This window comes from Dasypus novemcinctus, chromosome 3 (assembly GCF_030445035.2).
Source record: "Dasypus novemcinctus isolate mDasNov1 chromosome 3, mDasNov1.1.hap2, whole genome shotgun sequence".
Taxonomy (NCBI): Eukaryota; Metazoa; Chordata; class Mammalia; order Cingulata; family Dasypodidae; genus Dasypus; species Dasypus novemcinctus.
The window spans coordinates 17,645,560-17,667,558 of record NC_080675.1 but is presented as its reverse complement, the minus strand read 5'-3'; the positions used below and the strand labels follow the sequence as shown (position 1 = coordinate 17,667,558).

The window sequence follows — 21,999 nt, the reverse complement described above, 5'->3', positions numbered from 1 at the left end:
TGGGTGGGTCGTTTAACCTTGTATGCGTAAAATAAAAAACTGTACAAAGCTCCTTAAGGATCTTTACATTGGTGAAAGTCTATCACCCTATAAGAAACTATTCTTACCAGGAATTAGCAAAATCATGATGCAATTTCCTTACAACAGTAGCATCATATACAATTTAGTACTCAAGTGCCTTCGGATAAGGACAATGTCCACAAGTTCTGGGGAGCGAATGATGCATTATCATGGGCTTAGTTAAAATCGAAATGTTGTGTGACACAGTAGAGAGCTGTCAAGTGGGAGAATAACTCACTTTTTGGGCGATCAAAAATGTTTTATGTGATAGCTTTTTCATGCACTACATTGAAACAAAAATCATAATTTAAGCATTAAGATTTAATCATTACGCATTAAGTCCTACAATGTAAAAGAACTTGAAAAGTAATGTAAATCTTGCAGAAATATTGTTCAAACTGCCTAATAAAATACAGCCAAGAAAGATGGCAATTCTTCAAAGATAATGTGAATACCTTTACTGTCAGAAAATCACAAGGCAGACCCTGTTATTATGTTCAAGTGATACTACATGTGTTCTTTATGTAATTTTAGACTTTGGACATGTCAAAGAGTTCTATACTTTCTCCTTTTTCCAGTTCCCTCTAAAACCTATGGGAAAATTCAAAGGTAAAAGATACCTTTAAATAAAAGTGAAAAGATAAGCCATAAATGGGTGAAGATTTTCTGCATCTCATAAATGAGAAAGGATTAGTACCAAGAATATAGAAAGACTCCCTATCAATCAATATGAAAAAAGACAACCTAATATTTTTATGTGGGCCAATAATACGAATAGCAAGTTGACAGAACAGGAAACCCAAATGGTTAGCAGATTATGCTGACCTTTACTAGTAATGAGATAAATTAAAATTACAGTAAGATGCCATCTCACACCTGTCAGACTGGCAAAAACTAGAGTATGATGTTGGTGGATATGTGGATAGAAAGGAACTCTGACGCACTGAGGGTGAGAATATGAACTGGTACACCCAGTTGAAGCAAGTCAAATTGCAGACATGCATATGCTATGACCCAGCCATTCTATTCTTATGTGCCTTACAGACTGTCTCCCACCTATAGACACTAAAAGAATGTTCATTGTAGCACTATTTGTGATAACAGATAGGTCCATCAATAGGAGAATGGATATATTAATTATTGTATACATATATAATGGAAAATGTCCTGGAAAATTCTATGCAGAGGGACATCTTGTGGAGAAACATTCTCATCCTCTCTGCCTCCTCACTCATTCCTCCTAGAGAAGTGAATGCCTAATTGGTGCCCCTCCTCCTTTTTTCTATAGGAGCCACCTGACTGTGGGGGGCATATACACTGTCCAGCTTCCCAAGGCCACAGGAGCAGGCCCTCATGTGGGGAGTCCTTCATTAACCACACAGCCTGTGATTGGAAGGGTAAACCTGCTTGATTCTGGGTATGTTTTAGCAAGCCCAACCATCACATAGAGCTATCTCACTAATGATATTTTATCTCCAACTTTCTAACGTCTGGTCTATTTCTTAATTGGTTCTAGACGGTGAAAGGGGGTGCCAGCTATTTTAACCCCTCAACCTTCAACAAAATACTGTATAGTAGCAAAAATAAATGAAAGATACAAATACCAAATGTGAATAGATCTGAAAAATATAAGAGAAAAAACAATTTGTATTTATTGAAGGTTTAAAAATGAGTGAAACAGGGAAACGGACTTTGGCCCAGTGGTTAGGGCGTCCGTCTACCACATGGGAGGTCCGCGGTTCAAGCCCCGGGCCTCCTTGACCCGTGTGGAGCTGGCCCATGCGCAGTGCTGATGCGCGCAAGGAGTGCCGAGCCACCCAGGGGTGTCCCCCGCGTGGGGGAGCCCCATGTGCAAGGAGTGCACCCATAAGGAGAGCCGCCCAGCGCGAAGGAGGGAGCAGCCTGCTGAGGAATGGTGCCGCCCACCCTTCCCGTGCCGCTGACGACAACCGAAGCGGACAGAGAAACAAGACGCAGCAAAAAGACACAGAAAACAGACAACCGGGGGAGGGGAGGGGAATTAAATAAATAAAAATAAATCTAAAAAAAATAAAAAATAAAAAAAATAAATAAAAATGAGTGAAACAATATTATATATTAAGATTCATAAATATAGAGATAGTCTACATTATTTCCTGTCTTAAGTCTGAATCAGATACCCTGAATGATAACCTTATAGCAGAACAGTCTATGTTGCTTCATTTAAATGTAGATATTTTTAAAGAATTTTCATGTATTTTATCAAACTGTTAAATTTTTAAAATTGAATATAAATTTCATTATATGAAAATATAAATTTCCATATACTTTATCAAATTGTTAAATTTTATTCCTCCCAGAAACAAGACATTCAAATGATAGACACTTTTTGGCCTGTTACAAAGGCAGGGCTCAGAAACATTTTTTCATGTCTTTTATCTCCAAAGTAGAGGAACAAGTGAAAACTATGCTAAGATTATAAACCACCAATATTTAAATTACCTATCATATTGCCCCTGCCCACCTTTCAAATTTCATCTCAGATTTTGCTGTCTCTTGCTCAATGAAATCTAGCCGCTCTAGTTTTCTTTCAGTTTCTCATTTCTGCCCAGCTTATATGCACTTCAGAGCCTTTTCAACTGCATTTCCTCTTCCTGGATGGCTCTTCTCCCAGATGCAAGGAGCTTTTCAGCATTTAGGTCTCAGTTCAAATGATATCACCACTCACAAACATCTTTCCTTACCTCCCCATCTAAAACAATCCCCCCACTAAGTCATTCTCTATCATGCATCCCATTTTACTCTCTCTGTATAGCATTTTATCACTCTGTGATTTCCTTATTTGTTTACTCAGTTCCTGTCTGCTCACAACTGCAATGTTCTAAATGTGAACTCCTTTACAACAGGGTCCTCGCTTGCTTTGTTCATTGTTCTATGTCAAATACTCAGAATGGCACCTGGCAAACAGTAGGTGCTCAATAACCATTTGCTGAATGGATTAATGAATAAACGTCTGCTTCATTTAAAACTCCTTAATGTTAAGGCTTCCAAAAATGAACAAACGTGTTCCCTATTTTATAAAATTCAAAATTTTGAATGTTGAGTTTACTTAAAAATGGGGAGAACAAAAGAAAAAGGAATTCCTGTGATGAATATTAGAGAGTTCACAGAAACCATTTAATTTATGCATTTTAATCACATTGATTCGACCCATTAAAAACTAGAAATAAATCTTTTCACTATTTTTACACTAGGTCCTAATTTAATTATATTCTGTTGCTAAAGCTATTACATTATTTTCTGTCCAAATTACCTTGTTCTTTTCTAGCAGTGATATTAGCTATCTCAAGCTGTCTCAAGTATTCTTGTAGTGTGAGAGAGACAGTAAGAGGTGAAACACAATCTGAACATATTACTGAGTAAAATGCTTATAAAATATGATTTCTTCTCTCAGCCAGAAAAAAGGAGACACAACACATTAGGTGAGTCATTAGGAATAAAAAGCCAGAGGAACAATGCCAGCCGTGTCTCCGTTACATGGGAGCTCATCTGTATCTCATCTGTATCTACTAGAATTTAAGTGACTGTGTTTTATTTAATAAATACTTACAGGACAAAGCTAGTACGTAAAAACAAACTAAAAAATCACTCAAGGGAAACGGACTTTGGCCCAGTGGTTAGGGCATCCGTCTACCATATGGGAGGTCCGCGGTTCAAACCCCGGGCCTCCTTGACCCGTGTGGAGCTGGCCCATACGCAGTGCTGATGCGCGCAAGGCCGTGCCACGCAAGGGTGTTCCCCGCGTGGGGAAGCCCCACGCGCAAGGAGTGCGCCCGTGAGGAAAGCCGCCCAGCGTGAAAAGAAAGAGCAGCCTGCCCAGGAATGGCGCCGCCCACACTTCCCGTGCCGCTGATGACAACAGAAGCGGACAAAGAAACAAGACGCAGCAAATAGACACCAAGAACAGACAACCAGGGGAGGGGGGGAAATTAAATAAATAAATAAATCTTTAAAAAAAAAAAAAATCACTCAAATACAAATTTACTGGCACAGTTTCAGAATCTAACTATGGCAAGGTATTTTGCCTAAGATAAATTTAAAACTCCTCATTTTTTCGAGCCTACCTGTTATAACTAGTAGCTTTAAAATGAACAGCCACAAAACCACAAAAAAATATTCTACTCCTTAAAACCAAATGATCATTCTGTCTGATGTGAAGTTTCATTTTAAAAACTTTTAAGCACATGAAAAAATTATGTACTCCTGGATGCAAAGGTCATTCCATGAAAGAAATGTAGGGATACAGCCGTAGCACAAAAGTGAAATATATACTATCAAGCAGTCTGATTTGCTATTTGGCAAATACAGAGCTTGTTTCCATATAATGGGTGGTAGAAGGGGTGGGGCAATTCCAGTGTTTGAAAACCAACAACACCAGATTTTTTTGAACTTAGATTTGTTGGGAATATTAGCATTTTTTCCATCAATGCTTGTTTTGGATTAGGTTCAGGAAATTTTAAATATGAGACAAATTAGACCTATAATATTAGGGTATGTAGTCACAATTTATTATCTGCTTAAAAGATGACATCTATTTGATGTGCAGAATTTTAAAAGTCATTAAAACTGTAGTTAAAGAGGCATCTGAAACCCACACATACTGAATGTAGGCAGTGGGATAAGAATTCAGGGGCCAATAGGATAAAAGTCGTGACCTCAGATGGAATCCTTTCTTGGCGATCCCAAGACAACCCCAGGTTTAGTGATTCAATAGAAGGACTTAGAGGACTGAGCACACAGTTGCACTCATAGCTACGATTCATTACAGAAAAAAATGCAAAGCAAAATCAGGTAGTTGAAAAGGCCCAAGGGGCAAGTCCAGAGGGAACCAGGTATAAGCTTCCAAGGGTCCTCTCCCAGTAGGGCCGAACAGGATGCACTTAATTCCTCCAGCAACAAGTGGTGACATGTGGGAAGTGTTGTCTATCAGGAAAGCTCAAAAGACACTCGGTCCCCAGGATTTTTTTTGCGGGGGGGGGGGGGGGGGGGGAAGGAGGGTTGTTGTTAACATAGGCAGGCTCTACCTGGCACGTTATCAAAAGTCCAGAATCTCAAAAGGAAAGCACGTGTTCGGCATAAACTACATTGCTTGTACAAACAGTTTAGGCACATTGAGTTACTCTTATCTTATAGGGAAAGATTTATATCAGTGTAGGAAACCATTTGCCAGTCAAGTTCCCAAGCCAAGGACTTGCCATCAGGCCTTTCTAAGGACAGCAGTCTCAGGTCTGCTATCTTAACTCTTTTCTGTACAGATCCCCACCAGGAGATTGACATTTAGGGTAGCTTTGTTTGCATTGTCATCAATTACTCCAAGCACAGATTTTGAACCTTCAAAATACTCTGCACAGGGAATAATAAATAGTTACCATTTATTGAATGGTTGACACTGAGCTGGGCCCTTTACAAATACATCTCATTTCACTCTCAAAAACAACTGTGCAAGGTTTGAATTATTATCCCAGTCTTCAGGTGTGGAATTAGAGGTCAAAGGAGATTCACTTGCCTTTAAAAAAATAAGCAGAATTCACAAAATATGTAGATTTTTAAATTGCAATTTTATCAGTTATCTATTGCTACGTAACAAACCATCTCCAAAAATGTAGTGACTTAAAACAATAACCACAGTATTGGCTCATGATTCTGTAGGTCAGCAATATGGTTTAGGTTCATCATCAGGGTAGTTCTTTGGGTGGTCTCATCTGGGGTTGCTGTCATCTGGTGGATAGGCAGGGGAGAGGTAGGTGGCCTCGCTCACATGTTTGGTGGTTGGTGCTGGCCTGTCCTCTTCCAGGAGCCTAGCTCCCAGTTCTTTTGATAATTGCAACAATGTTTCGACAGGGCCAGAGTGGAAGCTGCAAAGTCTCTTGAAGTTTAGCTCAGAAAGTCACGCGCTGCCACTTTTGCTACATTTTCTGGTCAAAATAAGTCACAAGGCCAGTTCATATTCTGGGAGTGGAGAAACAACCTCCACCTCTGGATGGAAGGAAGAGCCAAGCCACTTTGCGAGGATATTACATGCAGAGATTGGGGAGGAGGTGTGGCTGTCTGTGCAACAGTCTACCAATATTTGAACACGTGTATGTGGTTCTTTTTTAGTGAAATGGGTCTCTGAATAACAAAGTTTGGGGGATTAAAGGGAGATCAATTAATTCAATAATTTCAATACGTGCAAATACATGCCCGATTAGGAGAGCGATTATCTACAGTTACCATACAAATTCCTATCCTCACACCCATGCAGGGTATGGGAGAAGGCTTGCACTTCCCAGGTATAGAGCAACATGCCAGGTGTAGTGAGAGTTCTAGTCCCCACCCTAAGCACCGGGAGACAGATGATGTGCAGGAAGAGTTACCAAGCAATACTTAGCACAAAAGGAGAGGTACAGAAAGGACTGTCCCAAGTGTTGAGAAGAGGGGATAATACTGAAGAATGGACTGATCAGAATGCAGGACAGAGGAGGGGACTCTGCCTGGCCCATCTCAGAAAAGAGTTGTCAGGAGCAAAGGTGCCAGAAGTTTTAGGAAAAAGAACGGAAGAGGAGAGGAGGAGGCAGAGGGCAGCTGGCCTTTAATACAGAATTACAGAGTTTGGCTTTTAATGTGTACATTAGGCTGGAGGCCCAGGCACCCAAGCCAAGGTGATGGGAAGGGGCGTAACAGCAGGAAGACAATGAGCAAGCAAAAGGCCTTGGCGACTGAATGGATTTAGAGTAAAGACAGAAAAGGAAAAAAATCAATGACGACTATAGGAATGAAACCTAAGAAAATCTAGAAAGAGCTGACTGGAGACAAACACCATGAGTTTCACTTTAAATATGATGAGGGAAGGTGACAACAGGAAACTAGAAACAATTTTGGCTATTTATTAGCTGTGACTTTGGGAAAGTTATTTAACCTCTCTAAGCTCAGTTTTCCTATGTGTAAAGAAAGAATTGTAATAGTGCACCCCTCATAGGGTTATTGTGAAGATTAAATGAAATGATGACAGTGCCTGGCACTCATTAAAGCATTCAAAAATAACAGGTATTGCCATTATCATCAACCAGTTTATCATTTGACAAACACCCCAATAACTCTTTTGTTGTCACATGAACTCATAACAACAAGATACACCTCTTTATCAGGGTTTGGTTTCTTTTCTTTTCTTTAATACAACTGAGATAATGTAAAGCATTCTATTCTAATGAAGTCCTTGTAAATTTTCTACAGCATTTGACTGGCCAATTTATAACCTAGAGAAGACTCCAATTTATGATAAATCCATCACTGCAACCCATTAAAATGACTACATTAGCTGACCCATCAGGATTAGGAGTGAACTTTGATGGTTACAATTTTTCCTAAGAAGCATAACCCAGTAGGTTCAAACAGTGCTTACTTACACTGAATAAGTTAAAAGAAAAATATTGTACATGAGTTAATAATAATTTGCAACATGTTAAGGATTCCTTTGAGTGAAAGTTTGTTTTGCTTTCTTGGCTTTAGGTGTAAGAAAATAAGATTAAAGAGTACAAGATTCTACGGTAATATTGTAGCCATGAAGGGGTCATTAGCAGTGTAGACATGGAGGGAAGGTAAATCACATGCTAGTCAGAGAATATTGTAATTATTAACAATAATAGTCAGTGAGAGACAGATATTTACCACGCACATAGTAGGTATTTGATAAACATTTGTTAAATGATGCTGAATGAAATTAATGAAACCAAATTATGTGATTTTTGTGTTCTTCATTATTCTTGCCATTGGGTCCCTACACTATTATTTATTTTCTTTAAAGAGTTAAGTAAACAAAAGTAATGGAAACAGAGAATGGAGGCATTTTAAAGCTGGAAGTCCTGTAGATGAGGAAATGGAAGTCCAGTCAGGGTAGGGGACTTGCCTAAATCAGTTCCCCACTAAAATGGGCTCCAAATCTGGGACAAATGACCAACAGTCCCGTGCCTGTGCACACATAGAGAGCTAACAAAAGGTTGAGATGAGTAGATGGATTCTGAGAAATGTGGACTTCAACTATTTAAGTCATAAATGTTTCCCATGATGACATTTAAACAGTTTGTGGCAGTTTAAAATACAGATTTTTTTCCCCCTTAACACAGTCACATTTTATAATATTATAGTATGAGATTTTTGATATTTTTATCAAAAGATTATATGGCAAATTGTCAGAAATCAGAGAATTTTTTTAAAGAAGACATACAATTCAGCTAAAGTATTTTTATATATCCACAACCTTAGTTCTATGACAAGAGTTATAGAAATATAATATATAGCTCTATTTTTGACTGTGAAGATTTATATGCTGTCCAGATCATTATTCTATGGAGACTGAACTGGAAAAGGCCTGTAACTAAAATGATTCCTTCAAAATCTGTGAACTGTAATGGCTCCAACTGGTAAGGAGATTCAAAATTCCTTTTCAAGGGTAGACATGGGAAGAAATAGAAATGGGAAAGCCGAAGGTCCTCCCTTGCATAAGAGCTGTATCCATTTGCGTTTCCAATCTGGAGTCAAATTGTCTCAGTCAAAGCCAATTCTATCAGTTACTTCTCCATATGTGATCTCTGCCAGGACACTTGACCATGCTGTGCCTCAGTTTCCTCATCTGTCAAATGGGGGCAATAACAGGAGCTACCTCATAGGAGTGTTGTGAGGATCAAATGAGTTAGAGCAAGTAAAGCCCTAAGAAGAGGTCTTGGCACACAGTGAGTATGCTAGCTATTTTTATTACTCCTGCACATCTGCTTACTCACATCTCCGGCGTCATCTGCTACTCTTCTTCACCCACTCTTTGCCCATCCTGTTCTTGCTCCCTGGCAATGCTTTTCCTTCCAGGGCTTCTTCAAATCCTAACTCAGTTCCTAATTTCCTGATTTCCCTTGTTCTTCCATGGTGGGTACCATTTTCTACCCGACTTCATGGTCACGCCATGGAAAACTGTCTTGTCTGCTTTGTCCTTGTGGCCCTTAGAGAGCCCTTCCTAGTGCCTTGCACATGGCTCTTGCTGAATCAGTATTTGTGGAATATATCAATACATAGAGTACGTGGTCCTCTACTGCCTTTCTCAACTAATAGCTGTTGTTATCACGATTGTTAGAGAGGGAAAGGCCGGACCTAGAAAGTCCAAACTCAGAGTAAAAATCATGGCAAAAATCATGGCTGCCTTTGGAAGAAAGCATAATTTATAAAATGCAAAGCTACTTTAATTTCATGGTCAAACTCAGGGAATTTCTGGAATAAAATCAACACAGAATAAAATTTCAAATTTGAAATTAAGCCATGTTAGTCATTGAGAACTAAGTGGCCATACAATGAGTGGCACTGCAATAGACCCCAGCTGTGCAGGAACCAGCAGGACTGCCACCTCTCAATTACCCACAGTGAGGAGGAGGTGTGGATCTTTCCAAATTAATACCCATTTGGCTGTAGTCAACTATCCCTGAAGTGAAAAATCTTTTATGTTCGCCTGTACTTTCTCCAGGACAAAATCTAGACACTTATTTAATAATAACATCAATAAATCGAGAGTGCTTACTCTGGGCTAGGCATAGTGCTTGCACATGTATTAACTCATTTAATCCTCAAAATAACCCTGTTGTAGATTCTTTTAAGAAACTAAGGAAGAGAGAAGTAGCTTTCCAAAATCTGCTAGCTAGTTTAACCCATCTTATCTCAATCCATCTTCCCAAATTTATTGGCATATATGGGGGTGCAGTGGAGATCACGCTGTAAGCCATCTGAATACTCAACTGCCACGGGGAAAAAGAGGGCTAGGGAAATTCTCTCAGGTACAGGCCTGATCTGGCCATGTGAACTGCAATGAATTTCAGGGGTCAGGGGTGCTCACTGATCTAGATTCAGGATGGCACCAGAGTTAAGGAGCGCCAAGATGACAGACACAGAAATGGACAGAGGTAATACTGCGGATCCAGAGGATGTTCCAGATGACACATACAGCTTAGAGCAATAACCAGCTAGAAGTTTGGCACAGAGTCCCAGCCCTCAGACAGGAAGCTAGAAAAGAAGAACTAGAGAATGGGACAGGACTTCGTGCTAATCAGGAAAATGCAGGAAGCTGGAAATGCTGAGCTGGACAACCACTGCAGACTAAAGGAGAAGCCTGAGTTTGGGAAGGTGGTCCCTGGGGTCAATTCAGGATAGAGGCTCCTCTTGCCACATATTAATCCATTTTCCATAGAAGAGATCATGTAACATGAAATCCCTACTTAATATTTTAGGGGCATCCTCATGCTCTCAGAATAAAGTTCAAACTTCTTGATAAGACTTACGAGGCCCTTCATGATCTGGCCCTTGCCTACCTCTCTGTTCTCATCTCTGCATTCATCCTCTGGCCCCACCAACCCAAACAAACGGAAGCAAGCCCATACGAGAGCAGACCACCCGTGTGAACTCCTCTCGGTCATTCAAACATCCTGTGCTTTCTTGCAGTCCTCTGCACATGCACTCAACCAGGAACATACTCTTCCTTTCTGGCTCATTTCATCCTTCACCTGTGACATCAGTTCTCACTTCCTTTGCAGCCTGCCTTGGGATCCCCCCTCCCCAGCCTATGCTATGTGTCCCAGTACATTCCCACAGACTTTTGTACTCATCGTTCAGAATTGACCCCCCCTGAATTCTAATTACCGAACTCCCCAACTAGACTATAAGCTCCTAGAGGGCAGGGCAGCATCTATCTTGTTAACTTCTGTTATGTTCCCAGTGACTGAAATGCAACAGACGCTAACAAATTTCTTCCTCTAAATCAAAGTGAAAGATAAGTCTGAGGAAAGAAAAGCACAGGGCAGATGTGTTTCCTACAGGGATTGGTGGCCAAGAAAGACAAGCATGTAAGTGTTGGCCACACTGAGTTTGAAGTGAAGACCATGCATCCAACCAGGCTCCCAGGAGGATTTGGAAACATTACCAAATATCTTGAGAGGGTCTAAGTTTCAGTGGATCGATTTGATTGCTATACACAGGGTATTCGATACAGACATGAAGACCTGGATGTCTACAGAGTACTCATGCCACTGAAGAGTGTTTTAAGTTTCATGTGGAAGACATAAAAGTCCGACTCATTTTTATCTTGTGGGGGAGAAGCAGGAAGAATGGCAGAGCAAGAACTAACGGATTCAGAAAAGTTAAACTCCTTCTAGCTCTTACAACTGATATGAGCCTACTGATTGGAGGACAGGGAAAAAAACGAAGAACCAAGTAAAGAGACCTAAGGGCACTGTGAAATATTAGACCAGGCAAGGGAAAATTATAAAGGGTATTTGTTTTAATCATTAACAAACATGCGCCTGGTGTGGATGCTATGGATCAGCCTTGGGGGAAAAAGGCTATTCATTTTGTGATAGCTCCAAGCAAACAACTTTTAGCCATATTATGAAGCAAGCTAGTAACATACCTAGAAATGAAGTCCAAGGAATTTAAACATGAAAATTTCGGGGGGGGGGGGGTGTGGTAGAAAATTCACAGAGGAAAACAGACAAAATACAAGGCTAACCCAACAAAAGCTAAATCAAATTACTAGACATTGCAGTGTGCCCTGGAGGACTGCCAAGAAGAGTGAATTTCAACAAAGAACACTCTGCCACCAGTTCGGAAAACTTCAGTTCCAGAGAGACTGAAGGAATACTGCAGCCACTGCTGAGTGACAAGGCAGGCTATGGGGGTGGGAGAGGCAGTGGATCAGATGGTATTCCAGCTTCTGTAGACAAAAACTGCACCCTTCCCAAGACATGATCAGGCAACCCACTCCCTCCCAGCATGCCCCATACCCAGATGGGAGGTTTACACCCTGGAAGAAAGCCCACAGCAGCTTTCTCTTCTCTACTTGCACATAAAAAGACCCCAGTAAATACCTCTCTGCTACCATCCTAGTATCCAAAGTGTTGAGATGAAACAAGTCTATAAAGGCCAAGTAAAACAAAGCATTGGCAATTCATGGAATGGAGTGGTGTGGTTTGTGGGGCTAGAATCAATGGAGATCAACTGAGCTCAGCTTCCCACTCAGTTCTGGTCCAAAGCAGTCACCCCGGTAAGAAGCCCAGAGGAGTCACGGCCACCACAGTCTCCACCGGTGGAACATTTCCCCTGTGCCAGGCAGAGCTTAGCACGTGGAATGAATGATCCCCTTTAAATCTCTCCACAACCCATTATTACCCTAATTTCATAGCTGTTCATTGCATAGATGCAGAAACTAAGGCAGGTTGAGTTTTCAAAGGTCTCACAGCTAATAACCGATGGAGAAGGGATTTAGACCATAGTTACCCCAGAACATAGTCTCTTAACCCCTAGACTTGGCCAGAGACCCACTAGAAAAAGGCAGCAGATAATCAACAAGCATTTATTCATTGTTAGTACAGGTACGTACTATGAACTGTGCTAGGTGAATCGGGGGTAAAATGGTTTCTTTGAAAAAAATCAACGGGGAGTGGCTGTAGCTCAGTGGTTGAGTGCCTGCTTCCCATGTACTAGGTCCTGGGTTCAATCCCGGGTACAGCCTTTAAAAAAAATTAAGGAAGAATTAGAATTCTTACATGTACTGTAAAAAATCTTTAATTGTATTAGCTTAAAAAAAAAAAAGGAACCCTGCTTTTTAATAGCTACCATATCTAATCAGCAAATATTAAGGCTGTTCAAACCATTAAAAAGACTAACATAACACCAACAACAACAAAACAGGAGTTGATAATACATAGCTTTGGAGCTTTGGTTGGCATGACCCAAAATGCAGACTTCCTGAGCTCCAAACTCTGGGAGATTTGAGAATTTGAAGTTCCTTAAGTTTTCCTTGACTAGCATTGCTTTTTCCTCAAATTTCTACATTGCTCTCTCTACTGAAATTTCTGTATATTAATATGTGCTTTTTTTTTTTTAAACATGACCTATTTTTCCAGTGGGACCAAGGGGGAAAATTACAAATGCATATTTAAAGCCACAAGAATATTTAAATTCTCCCTATTTTCTTATACATTTTTAGTACTTTGTATTGAGATGAAAGATAAAAACTTGCGTGCCTGATTAATTGTAATGATGAAAGAATGTACGGCAGTTGCTTAAGAAACGAGAACAACAAAGGAATAAACTACTGCAGGCATCACCAGGACTGGAATGACACTGCTCTGTGTACTTGATTTCCATGGCAACTAGCAATGGGAAGATGAATGTTTCATAGTCACTCCACTCTGCAGTACATGTCTATAAATCAAACTCGCATAAAGAGCACAAGATTTCTGCTGTGGGCTGTACTCAAAGCTGGTTTACTTTCCTGTTACTGTATAATTATGGAAAAGAAGCACATAACAATGAGGTCATTTTTAGAGGGGAACAAACTCAGAAATTACTAATACACCTGCAGCATATGATGCCATTCATCTAACACCAGGTAAGAAGCAGGTGGTGCAGATGGTGAATGGAAACCCTGCCCACCTCTGTGGTGTACACAGCTGGGCAGTCGTTTGCTCGGCTGATGACTGCACACTATGTATTGGTGTGCCCTGCCTTCCTTTTCAGTTCTGCTCTGACCTGTACACAGAGGCACCTGAATTAACTGCCTCAGGTAGACCCAAACTTTTCATTCCAATACTTGGGCAGAAATAATGCTACATATTTAGTATGAAAGTTTATTTGAGGCTGAACAAATATAGACTTGTTTTTATTTACAATGAAAATGTCTCATCACATAGATGTTGGAATGGAAAGATAATGCTTTGGCCCTGAACTGGAAGTCAAGAGACCTGGGTTTTGATCCACATCTGTATAAACTTGGATAAGTCACATAAGTTGGTTGAACCTCTGTTTTCTTAGCTATGAAATAAGAGCTGGAGTATGTGACTCCTAAATTCTCCGCCACCGTTCAGTTCCATGATTCTATCATCTCTAAATCTCAAAAGGTCTCAATAAACCATTCGGATCTAACCAAAGGTGTTAGCTATGCTATTTCTGAAAAATATACAACCTTACATTATTGCATTTTTTAATTCTATCCTAGCAAAGGCACCTCTTTTTTTTTTTTTTTTAAGATTTATATTTTCCCCTACCCCTCCCTTTCCCACACCCTGCTGTTTCAGCTGTCTGTGATGATTCACTGTGTGATCTTCTGTATCTTTTTTTTTTTTTTGTCTTCTCTTTTTCACTTTTTCTCCTCTAGGATTCACCAGGATTTGATCCTGGGGACCTCTGATGTGCAGAGAGGTTCCCTGTCAGCTGCACCACCTCAGTGCCTTGTTTCTACTGTGCTTCACCTTGACTCTCCCCTTCGTCTCTCTTTTGTCTCATCATCTTGCTGCACAATTCACTTGTGTGGGCACTGGCTCATTGTGTGAGCACTTGGCTCACTGCATGGGCACTGGCTCGCCGCACAGGCACGCTTTCTGTTCTTTCTTTTCACCAGGAGGCCCCAGGGATTGAACCTGGGTCCTCCAATATGGTAGGCAGAAGCCCTATCACTTGAGCCACATCCACTTCCCAAAGGCACCTCTTTGTTAGTGTTTTATGGTTCCACTGTCACCCTGCAGCCTTCTTCTATTTTGTTTCAACCTTCCAAACAAAGAAGATGGTCTGGAAAGTTTAATAAGACTATCAGTGTTTAAAAAAAAGATTAAAGACAATCCCATAGCTGATTTTTATAGTATTTAAAGAATATTTAAATTTAATCTTCCTAACTGCTACACAGGTAAGAGCTGGCTATCAACACTACAATTCCTGCTGAGCAGGAAGCAACCTGCTTCTTGAAGTCCATGATTCTTAAAGACAGGCTGAGGTTCTGGAGTTCAACTTTGCAGGCCCAGGACCAAGCAAGAGTAATGCTCAGTTACAGTTTGTGGAACAAACTGATGGATGGATGAACAAACCCACGGTGACATCTTTGCTACAACTTTCAGCAACTTTAATTCCCTTCCCCAAGCTTAAATGTTTGGGCAAATTCACACCAACATATAAATATCCCTGGGATAGCAGCCAAATATCCGAAAACCAGATAGAGCTCACTTGTTGACTCTACAAAATCCGTGTAGCAATTAACAGCTTAGAGCGATCTTTTCATTTGTGGAGCATGAGGCATCACCAAGCACAAGGAGGGCCTCCTGACCTAAGTCCCTGAGGGGGACGAGGAAGGATGAGAGTGGGGGCTCAGAATAACTGAGTTGCCAATTCTGCCTCAAATAGGGCAAGTGCAGGGTAAACACCACCCAGTAGTGAGCACCTGCTAGGACCATCTATTTTCTCACTTAATGCTCACACCAACCCTGAGGTGAGCTGTTATTATCTTCAGTTTAAAGCATACATAAGCAGTGCATATATAAATGACTAAAGGGCAGCTATGAAATATGGAAGGAAATTCAAAGCCTGGTCTCCCTGACTCCAAAGCCCACACTCTTTTCATTGCATCTCAAGACATACTCCACCAACAGTGTACAGCACTCTTTGGAATTTTTCAGGACTGAAAAACAAAGGTTTAAAAAGGGTTTAACAAACAAACAAGCCTAGCCCCTAAAAAGCACTGTGTTTGGGAGCAAATGTGGTTCAAGCAGTTGAGGCTCACGCCTACTTCCCACATGGGATGTCCCAGGTTTGATTCCTGGTGCTTCCTTGAAAACAAAAAGAAAAACAAACAATGAGCAAACAACTGAAAAAACCAACTCAGGGGAGCTGACATGGCTCAGGGGTTGAGCGCTGGCTTCCCACCTACAAGGCCCCAGGTCCAACTGCTGGCCCTGGTACCTTAAAAAAAAGGAAAAAAGCAGTGTCTCCACTCCACAGGAATAAACTAACAGTAAAAAATAATAATAATAGTAATAACACAAATCACTTTTTTAAAAATCTAAACTAAGCACATATGTATAACCAGGAATATCCCTCTACTTCCCTAGCATGCTTTATTGCCCATACCTCCATTCCCTAGACAAGCAGGCTAAAGGCTATTTCTAGGATGGAGTCAAATGTTACACAGCCATGCAATTTCCAATATGTGAATATTAAGTAGGCTGATGACATCTTTACAGGCATTTACTAGAAATGTAATCTTCTGCCATCAAAGAAATTCGGTTTGTTTCATAAGCTAAGAAAAAAACTAACAAAAAACTAACAAAATAGCATTAAGAAAGGCTCTAGGTTGACCTCCTCTCCCTCCAAGTAGTTTCTTCTCAGTGTTTTTAGCGCCACCAACTGGTATAAGGAACCCATTACCAATTTGCTTGCCTTTTTTCCATCTGCTTTAAGAGAGGATTGTACATTTATTTCATATTTAACTTAAGGTAATTTTTTCAGCCACTAAATAAAATTAGAAATGCCTTTCCTTGTAAGTCAAATAAAAAATAATCCACTTGGTATTTCACGTAAGAAGGTATATTTTGATTACTGACAGTCATATAAGAAAACTATATCTACCCACTAAAGCTAATTTGATTCATTCTACCATGAGCTCACACTCAAAAAACAAAGACTAAGAACTACAATGAAAATCAGGAACGTAAAGAGGACAAAGTAAATGGTAATGGATGCTACGCTAGCCTACAGAATTTATAGCAGACTAATTTATTTGGAAATAAAAATGATTGAGGAGGTAATTTCCACCTTCTCAAAATTTTTAGAACTTTTTCCACCAAGATTTCTGTCTCAAGATCGATGCTGCCACCTGACACATGAATATATACTGCCATTTATCTTTCCTTCCTGTTTCCTTGAACCACACTCAGCAATGGATACTGGTATACAGAAAGCACAACTGAGCCCTTAGGTTTAACATTGATCTCCACACAATGAATCAATTTGTGAAAGTAAGTACCCCTGGAGACCTAAATTCAATCCCCCGCCCCCCAAACACCTAATCTGTGGATACAAGTTGTCTTTTGAAACTTACACCTAGCCGCTTGTTGCCATGACAAATTTGTAGCCTGCAGAATGAGTGACACTAACCCTGACAAATCTGGTCACTGCAGAAACTTCTTCACTAGATAATACACAAGAGAGAAAGAGAAGTTTACATCAAATTAACTGAATTTCACTCTCAAGACAGGGTTGTGTTAAAAGCTTTATGATAGAGGTTTGCACTATTGTAATAATTTTGTGATAAAGGGAGTTTTAATCTCTATACAAATGTGTAGTCGATTTCATATTTTTTTAAGAGTCCAAGTTTCAAATTTGCAATTAAAAGCCTACAATTTATAAGAGACCCAGATTAAAAATGAAGGACCTGGGAAACGGACTTTGGCCCAGTGGTTAGGGCGTCCGTCTACCATATGGGAGGTCCGCGGTTCAAACCCTGGGCCTCCTTGACCCGTGTGGAGCTGGCCATGCGCAGTGCTGATGCGCGCAAGGAGTGCCCTGCCACACAGGGGTGTCCCCCGCGTGAGGGAGCCCCATGTGCAAGGAGTGCGCCCGTGAGGAAAGCCGCCCAGCGTGAAAAGAAAGAGCAGCCTGCCCAGGAATGGCGCCACCCACACTTCCCGTGCCGCTGACGACAACAGAAGCGGACAAAGAAACAAGACGCAGCAAACAGACACCAAGAACAGACAACCAGGGGAGGGGGGGGGGAATTAAATAAATAAATCTTTAAAAAAAAAAAAAAAAAAGGACCTGCAGTTGCTCTACCCAATTTAATGCACAATATGAGCATGCAAACTCTGTTCAAATTAATTCTATTCCTTTTCTCATTTATTTACTCATTTATTCATTCATCCCTTCATGTATTCATTGAATACTCTTCTCTCTAAAAAACACTGTTAAATTTCTGTAAGGAGAGAACAGGAGTGAGACTCCTCTCCTTGGATGAGGGTCTTGTGTATACCAATGGCACAGACAATTTCTATTTGAAGTCACAAAGGAATTATGACAAATATTAAAAAGAGCATTTTGCAACTTATATTTATTCTTTTGTGTCGAAATATATTCTTTTTTTTTAAAGATTTATTTATTTCTCTTCCCTCCCCGCCGCCCACTGGTCCCAGTTGTCTGTTCTCTGGGTCCATTTGCTGCTAGTTCTTTTTGTTCACTGCTGTTGTCAGTGGCATGGGAATCTGTTTCTTTTTTTGTTGCGTCATCTTGCTACGTCAGCTCTCCGTGTGTGCCCCGCCATTCCTGGGCAGGCTGCACTTTCTTTTGCACTGGGCGGCCCTCCTTAAGGGGTGCACTCCTTGCGTGTGGGGCTTCTTTACACGGGGGGCACCCCTACGTGGCATGGCACTCCTTGCGCCCATCAGCACTGCGCGTGGGACAGCTCCACACGGGTCAAGGAGGCCCAGGGTTTGAACTGCAGACCTCCCATGTGGTAGACGGACGCCCTATCCACTGAGCCAAGTCCGCTTTCCCCCACTTTTTTAAAAAAACTTATTTTTTTATTCATTTCTCTCCCCTTACCTGCTCCCCCGCCCCCCATTGTCTGCTCTCTGTGTCCGTGCACTGTGTGTTCTTCTGTGTCCACTTGCATTCTTGTCAGCAGCACTAGCAATCTGTGTCTCTTTTTGTTGCGTCATCTTGCTGTGTCAGCTCTCCATGTGTGCAGCACCACTCCTGGGCAGGCTGCACTTTTTACTTTTTTTTTTTTTTTTGCGCAGGGTGGCTCTCCTTGCAGGGCGCACTCCTTGCCCGTGAGGCTCCCCTAAGCGGGGGACACCCCTGTGTGGCATGGCACTCCTTGCGCCCATCAGCACTGCATGTGGGCTAGCTCACCACACAGGTCAGGAGGCCCTGGGTTTGAACCCTGGACCTCCTATATGGTAGCTGGATGCTTTATCCGTTGAGCCACATCCACTTCCCTAAATATGTTCTTTAATGTGATTTTTTAAAAATATAAATTATATTTATTGAAATATGTAACATCAAAAAAAGTGACAACGATGGGAAGCGGACTTGGCTCAATAGATAGAGCGTCCACCTACCACATGGGAGGTCCACCATTCAAACCCAGGGACTCCTTGAACCATGTGGAGCTGGCCCACGTGCAGTGCTGATGCGTGCAAGGAGTGCAGAGTGCGCCCTGTAAGGAGAGCCACCCAGCGCAAAAGAGAGTTCAGCCTGCCCAGGAGTGGCGGCCACACACACGGAGAGCTGACACAGCAAGATGACGCAACAAGAAGAGACACAAATAAGAATAGAAGCAGACGCAGAAGAACACACGGTGCATGGACACAGAGAACTGGGGTGGAGGGGGGAGGGGAAGGGGAGATAAATAAATAAAAATAAATCTTTGGAAAAAAAAAGGGACAATGAAAATAGTTAACAGGATTCTGACTGCCTAATAGTTTACAATGCAATTGGAAAAAAGAGAACACATTTGAAATGAAAATGAAGAACTACAAGTGCTAATTGTCAAGTTAAAGTATAATTTGGTTGAGTACCAGGGTCACAAATGTCTATGTTTACAGGGACCAGGTAGGCAATAACAGTAACTAAAGTGGGTGGGGTGAAGCCTTGGGCAAACTGGAGTGCCCAAACAGAATGCAAGCCTAAAAGGACCATTCCTTTTTCAAATTTTTGAAGAGAAGTTAGAGAAATGTGGATTTCATATGAAATCTCTCCATTTTTAAATGTGAGCAACTATGTCAATTTTTTAAAAACACTTCAGACTAATCAAATAGATGCAGACCAAATATAACCAAGTGTCTACAAGTTTGCAACCTGCATCATATGCTATATAAGGTATAGAGCAAGGCTATGTACTATAGGGAATACACAGATAACAGAAATGGTGACAGCCTTCAGAGTTTACCATCTACTAGTGGGAGGAAGCTTATTTTAAAAACTTACAATGGATGGCACAGTGAGAGATAATTTTATATCACTTGGAGTTTTTAGTGGCAAGCAATAGAAACTAACTTTGGCTGTCTGAAACAGAAAAGAAATTCTTGAGAAGGATATGGGCACCTCTAGAATTGCCAGTTCCAAGTATAAATGGAATAACTCAAGTTGTAACTTCCAACTGGCTCAGTTACAGTGTGTGCCACGAACCATCCCACTGTTTTGTAAAGCCAGCTGCTTCTGGCTGTTGGGGTGCACAACAGCCTAGTGACTTATCCAGTTCATCTCTTTCACTATAAAGTTAGTTCCTTGGTCAGATGTCATGATGCATAAGATACTGTGATGGTGAATATGGTATTCAGTAAGTTCATGCAGGGCAGTGGTAAAGCATGGCTGGTGGGGAAAGCAAAAGCAAATATAAATTCAGTTTAACCCTCTCCCCAGTGAGATTGAATCACTACCACACTACTGTCCCCTCCATGTTAAGAGTCCATTTGAATGACTTCTTCTTGCAGAAGCCTTGCAGAAGGGAAATTTCTTATTGACCCCATCAAAACCTGAGTCTTGCCTCTGTAGCAGTTTGGTATTATTGGTGAATTCCAAAAAGAAATACTGGATTATGTTTGTATACTGGCCTTTTCCTCTGGGCATATTAGAGTGTTTTAGATCCAGAGGTTTTACTTGATTAAATAATGATTAAGGCTTTCATTGGGCCACATCAGTAGGACACTGCATTCCTGACCCCTTGGTGGGCAGGACTCACAGAGAAACTGCACCGCAGAGAAGGGAGGTTGAAGTTTTAATGCTGGAGCCTGGGAAGTATGCACACAGAGGAGCAGAGAGAAGGTTCGATTAGACACGGCAGAGACCCCAGGAAGAGAGACAAGTCATTCACCTGATAGTCCACAGCCGGCCTTGTGGAGAAAGCAGAGCAGCTGAGCCCAGAGAGAGGCAAGCCCCAGGAAGAGAGGCACCCAGGAAGCCTGAACCCTGGCAGATGCCAGCAGCCATCTTACTCCAACACAAGGCAATAGACTTTGGTGAGGGAAGTCCCTTATGCTTTATGGCCTGGTAACTGAAAGCTTCTACCCCAAATAAATACCCTTTATAAAAGTCAACAGATTTCTGGTATCTAATTCAGCCTACATGATCATTTTGTTCATAACCCCAATAAGCAAGCACTGGTTTGACTAGGGAAGGGGCATGACCTGCATCCACAGGGTGGCTCTTCTAGTCTACCGACTTATGAAAGCTTCCTTATTAGTGGGGACATTTTGATAAGTTCATTTGGGACACAAATACTCTCACTCTTTATGTCTATTCTGAGAGGTTCATCTACATCCTCTCTCTCAAACTGCTTTGTCACCTAAGTCCCTGACTTTAATGTGATTCTTGAATGTTACTTAAAGCTAAGTGTGTTTAGACATTTTATTTTAACTATCAGTTCAGTCTACTCTACCATTATTAGGCAGTGGAATTCCAAATTAAAGAATGAAAATTTAAGTTGTGAAGAAAACACTTGGCCTTTCGTAAGTACCAGTCACAGGATTATTATCAAATAGAAAAATCTTTGATCATTTTTCATTTTCCTCTGACTTTTTTCTTTTACCAAAAGATAAAATAAATTAATTAAGTCCAACTGGTTTGAATTTAGCAATAAATGAGTTTCAGCTTTATCTGTAAAATGGGCATGAATAACAGGGTATAGGATCAGTAAGGTAATATATAGGCTGCTTAGTGAATGGTAAATTTTGTCACCAGACAGTAGAACAATGTGGTCTCATAAGAACTGGGGGACCTGTGAGCAGCAAAGACTGGGTCCCCAGGCAAGAGCACTGAATACTGTGAAAAGCTGACAAAAATAAAACCAGAGAAAGAGGACAAGGGATAGCCTGAGGCACTGAGGTCGGCACAGCAGCTTTCTAGTCTGGGGTTATTTGAGCAGCTCTGCAGACAGGGATGGAAGTGAAAAACAGGAGAGGAATGACTCATGAAGAAAGGTCTTAGGTAAGAAAAAGGGGAGGGAATGGGGTAAGGAACAAAGCAGAGGAATTAGGGGGAAAAAAAGAAGAAGAGACACTTTTCTTTAGAAATAGAACTGAAGGAAAATAGAGAGCTTCAGAGACGTAAAGATAAAGGTAAGGTAACTCA

The 21,999-nt window shown here is 41.1% G+C and overlaps 1 protein-coding gene across 5 annotated transcripts in view; it reads right to left on the bottom strand.

The window, feature by feature from the left end:
- Window positions 1–21,999, bottom strand: part of EFCAB11 (EF-hand calcium binding domain 11) — a 190,089-nt gene that overhangs the window by 134,283 nt on the left and 33,807 nt on the right. For 3 of the 5 annotated variants that reach the window (XM_071213729.1, XM_058292542.2, XM_058292534.2), the window contains one exon: window positions 11,381–12,614. The exons of the other annotated variants lie outside the window; for them this stretch is intronic. In XM_071213729.1, the coding sequence (XP_071069830.1) occupies window positions 12,458–12,614 (157 nt within the window). In that variant the 3' untranslated portion in view covers window positions 11,381–12,457. Of the gene's footprint in view, window positions 1–11,380; window positions 12,615–21,999 lie in introns of those variants that run through there. 5 annotated transcript variants of the gene reach the window in all.